Source organism: Chrysochloris asiatica, unplaced genomic scaffold, assembly GCF_000296735.1.
Source record: "Chrysochloris asiatica unplaced genomic scaffold, ChrAsi1.0 scaffold00022, whole genome shotgun sequence".
In the NCBI taxonomy this organism is placed as follows: domain Eukaryota; kingdom Metazoa; phylum Chordata; class Mammalia; order Afrosoricida; family Chrysochloridae; genus Chrysochloris; species Chrysochloris asiatica.
Genome location: NW_006408540.1, coordinates 14,587,299 through 14,595,545, shown reverse-complemented (window position 1 = coordinate 14,595,545; position 8,247 = coordinate 14,587,299). Strand labels below are relative to the sequence as shown.

The window sequence follows — 8,247 nt, the reverse complement described above, 5'->3', positions numbered from 1 at the left end:
CTAAGGAGTGACTGGTGGATTTCAGCTGCTGACCTTGCAATTAGCAGCCTAATGTGTAACCACTGTACTACCAACCATAGAACTATGTTGTTGTTTGTTGTTAAGCGCATGTTGTAGTTGTTGTTAAGTGCTGTTTAGTCGGTTCTGACCCATAGCGACCTTCTATAGGGTTTCAGAGGAGCGGCTGATGAGTTTGAACCACTGATCTTGCGGTTCAAACTGACTTTGCAGCCCAGTGGATTATTAACCAATTAAACAGTTGGACAGAAGACCCTCCAATCCGCTTGAGATAGTTTATTTTAAGAACGCAAGTTCAAATACAAACCTTTGATTGGAAATATTAACATTATCTAAATGAGCTAACTAGGTTTTGAAGAGCTTAACTTTATGTGGTTGTGTTGGGGAGCGCATAATCTAATTTAAAAAAAAATGGCAGGTTATGTGCAAAGTGATGCAACTGATTTGATAAAAATGAAAGAATTGGTGGATTATCCCTTGTTATGGAACTCTTAATTTTTAAGGAGTGACAGGATCTCAGACAGGTTTGATCATTGTATGACAAAATTTTGACATTTGCTTTTAAGATGTACTGAATTGATATGAAAATGGAAGTTGCTATACAGTTGGGTGTATGCTTGATCAGTCTATTTTTAAAAAAAACAACTAATTAAGCAGTGTGACTGTGTATGTTATTTTGAAGGCTTTAACTTCTTATTCTTAAGTATCATTGCTTCTCACTCGAGAATAAATAGTAAGTTTTCTTTTTTCAGATTCGGCTAATGTAAATGGAAGAGAAAATGTTGTCGTGATCCATCCCGATTTTAGGATGATCGTTCTGGCCAACAGACCTGGGTTTCCTTTCCTAGGCAATGATTTCTTCAGTACACTAGGTAAAGCAGTGATGATGATGATGATGATGATAGCAGCAGTAGCAGTAACAGTAACACCGTCAGTAACCTGCTGGAATGGCTGTTGTTGGGGGCTCACCACGTGCTGTACTGAGTTATCATCAGAACCCCTGTGTGGGACTGTTTGCTAGCCCCACTTTAGAGAAGGGGACTATCTGATAGTCTGAGATGGAATATTTTCCTAGAGTCACTTACCTTATGAGTGTTGGAGCTGAGATTCATATCATTTCTATCTGGTTACAGAGCCTGTTTTCTTAAATTATTATAGTGCTTTTAATTGTTTAGTGCTCTGGGAATAAAACTCAGTAACTTACTGCCATGGAGTCATTTCTGACTCTGTAGAACTGCCCACAGGATTTCCAAAGCTGCAAATCTTTACGGAAGGAGACCACTGTATCATTCTTCTATGCAGCAGCTGGTGGGTTTGAACTGCTGACTTTGGGGTTAGCAGCCGAGAGCTTAACCACTGTGCTATGGGGGCTCCTTAAAACTCAATAAAAGAAATACTGTTTAGTGTTTGGCTTTGGTCACATCCCTTAACCATAAAAAGGTTTGAGGTGAACTCTGAGGAGATGAATTCACATAGACTAGAGAGGCTTTGGGTAAATTAAACCATTCGGAGCCTTTCAGAAGGATTTGTCTTCTCTGTGGCATTAAGTCGTTCTGGACTTGCATACTGAGCATGAAGCAGGCTCACTCTCCATAGTGAGCTCATAATGTAACTGGGCAACAAGTACTTACTGCAGGTCTTTATGTACTAACCCAGGTAAGTGTCTGTATTCTTCACTAAGTATAAGACATTATTCTCATACCATGTATAAAAATGAATAATACTACTATACTGTAAGCCCTTACTGAGAACTGAACATGGTTTTAAGCACTTCATATGAATTAATTCATAATCTTGCCAATAACTCTTGGTTTTACTAAGGAAGTAATTAAAGTGTGTTGTTGTTAAGTGCCATCTAGTTGGTTCCCATTCATAGTAACCCTATAGAGTTTCCGAGGAGCAGCTGGTAGGTTTGAACTGCCGACCATGTGGTTTGAAGCCCAGTGCTGTTCCTACAGCGCCACACCAGGAGTACAACTAAGGTGTAGAGAGATTAAGTAATTTGCCCAAATTACAAAACTAGTAAGTATCAGATTTCTTTCTGAACCAGGAAGTGTGGTTATCGAATCTTTGTTCTTTACTATTTCATTAGACTGTCTCAGGGAATTTAGAGTGCAAGTTCACAATCATCTCAGTGTATGCCCATCTTATGCAGGACAGACAAAACCACAAATGTGCCATCGTGTGTTAAAATTGACCATACAAGCTTCAGGGCTAAAATAAAAATCAAAGGAGTCAGGGCTTCATTGTCCTTGGGTGTCTTAATTTAATACTTTAAATATATAATACAATCCTGTAGTTTATGAAGCAATAAATCTTCTATGCAAATGCTCCCAGATCTGATCCACGTTTGCCCTGTTCCCAACCCCTCTGTAAAACATAACCTTTTTTTTGTTAAATGATGTTGCCTTTTGCTTCTTTCTGTTTATACAAGCAAATGTGAATATAAATTCTTTTTCAAACTTTTTATTGTGACTTGAGTAAAGGTTTGCAGAAGAGATCATCAGTCTCACATTCAACAAATCATTCACGTTGTGTCATTACATTGATTACATTTCCCTCCATGTACCATCAGTGCGCCATATTTACCTTTCTTTACTTGAACTCTCTCTTTCCCAGCTTTCCTCTGCCTTCTCCATCACTCATGTTAGCATGTATTTACCCTCCACCCAGTAAATAATTTTCCCTTCCCTACCACTCCTGGTAAGCCTCATAAAATTTGCCTTAGCAAGAAATCCTTTTATTCACTTTTACAACAGTGATCTCATATTATATTTGTCTTTTTTTGTGATTTCATTCAGCATAATATCCTCCAGGTTCATCTATGTTGTGAGTGTTTTGCAGATTCATCATTATTGCTCAGCATTACATAATATTTCATTGTACGTATCAAAGTTTGTTTAACCATTCTTCTGCTGATGGGCAGTTAGGCTGGCTCCATACTTTTGCTATTGTGAATAGTGCTGCAGTTAACCTGGGTGTGTATTTATCTATTCATTTCACAGCTGTCATTTCTTGAGGATATATACCAAGGACAGGGATTGCTGGGTCATATGGTATTTCTATTTCCAACTGTTTGAGGAAGCGCCATATGGTTTTCCACAGTGGTTACACCATTTTACAGTCCCACCAGCAGTATAGGAGGGTCCCGGTCTCTCCACACCCTTGCCTTTATTTGCTGTTCTCTCGTTTTTGAACTTTGTTATCAGTGTTGGGAAAGATTGTTATCTCATTGTTTTGAATTGCATCTCTCTAATGACTAATGCCACCATTCATCTGTCTTACTCTGGTGGCTGGGTTGTTACTGTGATTCTGATAGGTATGCCACAGGTATTTTAAACACTAGTAGGGTTGCCCATGGTTTTAGCTGCGCTTCCAGACAAAGACAGACTAGAAAGAAGAAGAGACTGACTACTTCCAAATATTTAGTCACTGAAAACCTTATGAATAGCAATGAAACACTGTCAACACCACAATATTGAATATGAAACATGATGAACAGCACAAGAATATTGTCAGATATAGTGCCGAAAGATGACACCCTCATCAAAATATGACAGGGGAAGAGCTGCCTCCTCAAAGTGAAGTTGACCATGATGGCATGAATGGAGTAAACCCTTTGGGACCTTTATTTGCTGATGGGTCTCAGTTCAACAGGAAGAGAAACAGTTGTAAACATCCGTTAATAATCAGAACATGGAATGTATGAAGTATGAATCTAGAAAAATTCGAAATTGTTAAAAATGAAATGGAAAGCATAAACATCATTGTCCTAGGCATTAGTGAGCTGACATGGACTGGTATTGGCCACTTTAAACCTGACAAATATATGGTTTACTGTGCCAGGAATGACAAACTGAAGAGGAATGGTGTTATATTCATCATCAAAAAGAACATATCAAGATCTATCTTGAAGTATAATGCTATCTGTGATAGGATAATATCTATATGCCTACAAGGAAGACCAGTTAATATCACTGTTATTAAATTTTATGCACCAGCCACTAAAGCCAGTGATGATGAAACTGAAGAATTCTAACTTTTTCAGTCTGAAATTGATTAAACATTCAATCAACGTGTGTTGATAATTACTAGTGATTGGACTGCAAAGGTTGGAAACAAAGAGGAAGTTGGAAAATATGGCCTTGGTGATCAAAACAATGCTGGAGATCGCATTGACTACGAATCAAATTGACTACATCTGTGGGAAGATATGGTGGAAAAACTCCATATCATCTGCCAAAATAAGGCCAGGAGCAGCCTGTGGAACAGACCATCAATTGCTCATATGCAAGTTCAGACTTAAGTTGAAGAAATTTAAAACAAATCCATGAGAACAAAATAGGAAGCTTGAATGTATCCCACCAGAATTTAGAGATCATCTGAAGAACAGATGTAATGCATTAGACACTAAAACTGAAGATCAGAAGATTAGTGGGATGACATCAAGAATATCACACAGGAAGAAAGTGAAAGATCATTACAAAGACAAGACAGAAGTAAAAAACCAAAATGGATGTCAGAAGAGACTCTGAAACTTGCTCGCCAGCATAGAAATGCTACAGCAAATGGAAAAAATAAGGAGGTAAGAAAGCTGAATAGAAAAGTTCAAAGAGCAGCTCTAGAAAACAAGGTCCAATATTACAATGAACTGTGCAAAGACCTGGAGTTAGAAAACCAAAAGAGAAGAACACATTTATCATTTCTCAAGCTGAAGAAAAATTCAAGCCTTGATTGGCAATATTGAAAGATTTTTTGGACAAAACATTTAATGATGCAGAAGGCATCAAAATACAATGGAAGGAATACACAGAGTCACTGTACCAAAAAGAAATGGTTGATACTCAGCCATTTGAAGTGGTAGCATATAATCAAGAGCCTATGATCCTGAAGGAAGAAGTCCATAGTGCACCGAAGGCATTGGCAAGAAAACAAGGCTCCAAGAATTGATGGAATACAAATTGATTCCTTTTGACAAACTGATGTGGCACTGGAGGCACTCACTCATCTATGCCAAGAAATTTTAAAGACAACTACTTGGCCAACTCACTGGAAGAGAGCCATATTTGTGTCCATTACAAAGAGAGATGATACAATGGAATGCAGAAATCATTGGAAAATATCAATAATGTTGCATGCAAGTGAAATTTTGCTCAAGGTAAATTAAAACTGGCTACAACCATACATTGACAGAGAACTTCTAGAGGTTCAAGCCGGATTCAGAAGAATGTGGAACAAGGGATATCTTTGCTGATGTCAGATGGATCTTGGCTGAAAGGAGGGAATACCAGAAAGATGTTTACCTGTGCTTTATTGACTACGCAAAGGCTTTCGATTGGGTGGATCATGACAAGCAATGGAAAACATTTCAGAGAATGAATATTTCAGAATGCTTAATTGTGCTCATGAGGAACCTATATATAAACCAAGAGGCAATTGTTTGAACAAACAAGAGAATACTAAATAGCTTAAAATTAGGAAAGGTGTATGTCAGTGTTGTATTCTTTCACCATACTTAATCAATCTGTATACTGAGCAAATAATCCAAGAATCTGAATTACATGAAGAAAAACATAGTATCAGGTTTAGAGGAAAACTCATTATTAGCAACTTGCAATTACATGAGGGAAAATGTAGCATCAGGATTGGAGGAAGATTCATCATTAACAACATGCAATTATTAATAATGAGGAAGAATCATTATTAACACCCTTCTTCCTGAAAGTGAAGAGGACTTAAAATACTTACTGATGAAGCTCAAAAACCACAACCTTCAACATGGGTTGCACTTCAATGCAAAGAAAACAAAAATCCTCACCACTGGACCAATAAACAACATCCATATAAAGATTGAAGTTGTCAAAGACTTCATTTTACTCAGATCAGCCATCAGTCATGGAAGCAGCTGTTAAGAAATCAAACGATGTATTGCATCAAGCAATTCTGCTGTACAGACCTCTTTTAAGTGTTGAAGAGCAAAGATGTCAGTTTAAGGACTAAGGTGCACCTGATCCAAGCCATGATATTTTCAATAACCTCATATACCTGTGAAAGTTGGGCAGTGAATAAGGAAGACATTATTATAAGTAGAAGAATTGATGTGTTTGAGTTATGGTGCTGGAGGAGAATACTGAAAATACTATGGACTTCCAAAAGAACAAACATTTCTGTTTTAGAAGTACAGCCAGAGTGTTCCTTGGAAGCCAGGATGGTCAAACTTCATCTTTCATGCTTTGGAATATTATCAGTTACTGGAGAAGGATATCATGTTTGGTAAAGTGGAGGGTCGGAGAAAAAGAGGAAGACCCTCAATGAAATGAATTGGCACAGTGCCAGCAGCAGTGGGCCCAGGCATAATAACAATAGTGAGGTTGGCGCAGGACCTGGCAGTGTTTGGTTCTGTTGTGCACTGGGTCGCTATGAGTTGGTACCAACTCAATGGTACCTAACAACAACCACACCAATGGCTAATGATCTTGAGCATTTCTACATGTGTGTTGGCTGCTTAAATGTTTTCTTCAATGAAGCATCTGTTCATGTTCTCTGCCCATTTTAAATTAGATTATTTGCCTTCCTCTTATTGAGGTGTTCAAGTGTTCTTTAAATTTTAGAGAATAATCTCTTGTTTGCTATGTCATTGCCAAAATTTCGCCCCCCCATCCCCCAGTTTATGGGTTCTCTTTTAATTATTTTGATGAAATCTTTTGATGCAAATAAGTGTCCAGTTTTTAGGAGGTCCTAGTCATCTGTTAGTGTAGTGGTTACGAATCTGGCTGCGAACCACAAGGTCAGCAGTTTGAAACTACCAGCTGTTCCGCAGGAGAATGATGAGGTGCTCTGCTCCCATAAAGATTTACAGCCTCAGAAACCCTGTACAGGGTCGCTATGAGTTGGAACTGACTCCACGACATATAACAACAACAACCATTCAGAAGTGGGCTACCTCTCCTTCTTAGTCTATCTCAGGTTGGAAGGTTCACTGAAACCTGCCCATCATGGGTGACCCTGCTGGTATTTAAAATACCAGTGGCATAGCGCCCAATACCCACAAGCCACCACAGTAAGACAAACTGACATACAAGTGGTGTATCCATGCTATAGTCTGTTTCAGTAGTTTGTTCCTTTTTTTTTTTGCTGAGTTTTGCTGTATTTCTTCACTAATTTCAAAGAAATCCTGGTGTGGCACTAGGATAATTAATCTTTGGACTGCTAATCACAAGGTCGGCAGTTCAGATCCACCAGCTACTCGAAACCCTATACCAGGTTGCTATGAGTCGGGACTGACTTGACAGCATTTAAGAACAACAGTTACAAATAAAGCCTCTATGAACATTCATGTACCAGTCTTTGTATGGTATTGTGCTTTCAGTTCTCTTAAGTCTCTAAGAGTGGAACGGTAGGTGCATATTTCACTTTTTAGGAAATGGCCAAACTGTTTTCAAAGCACTTGTGGCATTTTATACTCTGACCAACAGTGCACGAACATTCCAGTTCGTGAGAAATTCACCCCTGTTTTGAGCATAAGTTGTATTTTTCTAACACCTTTCAATGGTCTAAATTATAGATGAAATATTTTATTTCTAAATTCCTTTTCCACCTCTTTAATTTAGACAGCATATTTTCAGGTTTACTTTGCCAAAGCAAACTGTAAGAAAAATCTAGTAATATAAATTATTTAGAGAATGATAACACTAATTCGCCCTTTTTCATTACACATAAAGAAACATTCATGTGAGATGTATACAATTCCTGGAGATAGCAAGATTTGTCAAAGTTAAAAGGCCTATCTCAGAACTATATGATGGTATATATTTCCCCACTGATGGAATAAGAATAAACCATCAAGACTTGCATGTATTTTTTAAAGTACGAATACACGTTGGAAGAATAAATACACTGATCTGGTAACGTTGGTGCTTATGTTAGGAAGTGGCATTGGCAGAGACATAACGGAACCTTCCCCTTTTTGTTCCTTTTAATATCTCTCAGTGAGTATGTGTTCAAGTATTATATAGTTTTTTAACAGAAAAAAAAAAATCCATGTAGAGTGAACCACGTGTCAGCCAATTTTCTTTTTAGTCATCAGCTTTCTTCTATGTACCCATCCTGTTGTTGGATGGATTTCTTGGGCAGTTTTATGGACATAAAAGGATACAAGCATTTTGATGAGTAGCCAGTGGTTCTTTGAACCATTGTTCTGTTTTGTCCTTGGCTTTATAATGACTTAGC

General features: G+C 37.9%; 1 protein-coding gene across 1 annotated transcript in view; it reads left to right on the top strand.

Moving 5' to 3' along the window:
• VWA8 (von Willebrand factor A domain containing 8) overlaps positions 1-8,247 on the top strand; it is a 518,389-nt gene that overhangs the window by 320,593 nt on the left and 189,549 nt on the right. Inside the window, exon 24 of the mRNA XM_006837608.1 lies at positions 771-890. Coding sequence (XP_006837671.1) covers positions 771-890 — 120 coding nt within the window. The remainder of the gene's footprint in view (positions 1-770; positions 891-8,247) is intronic.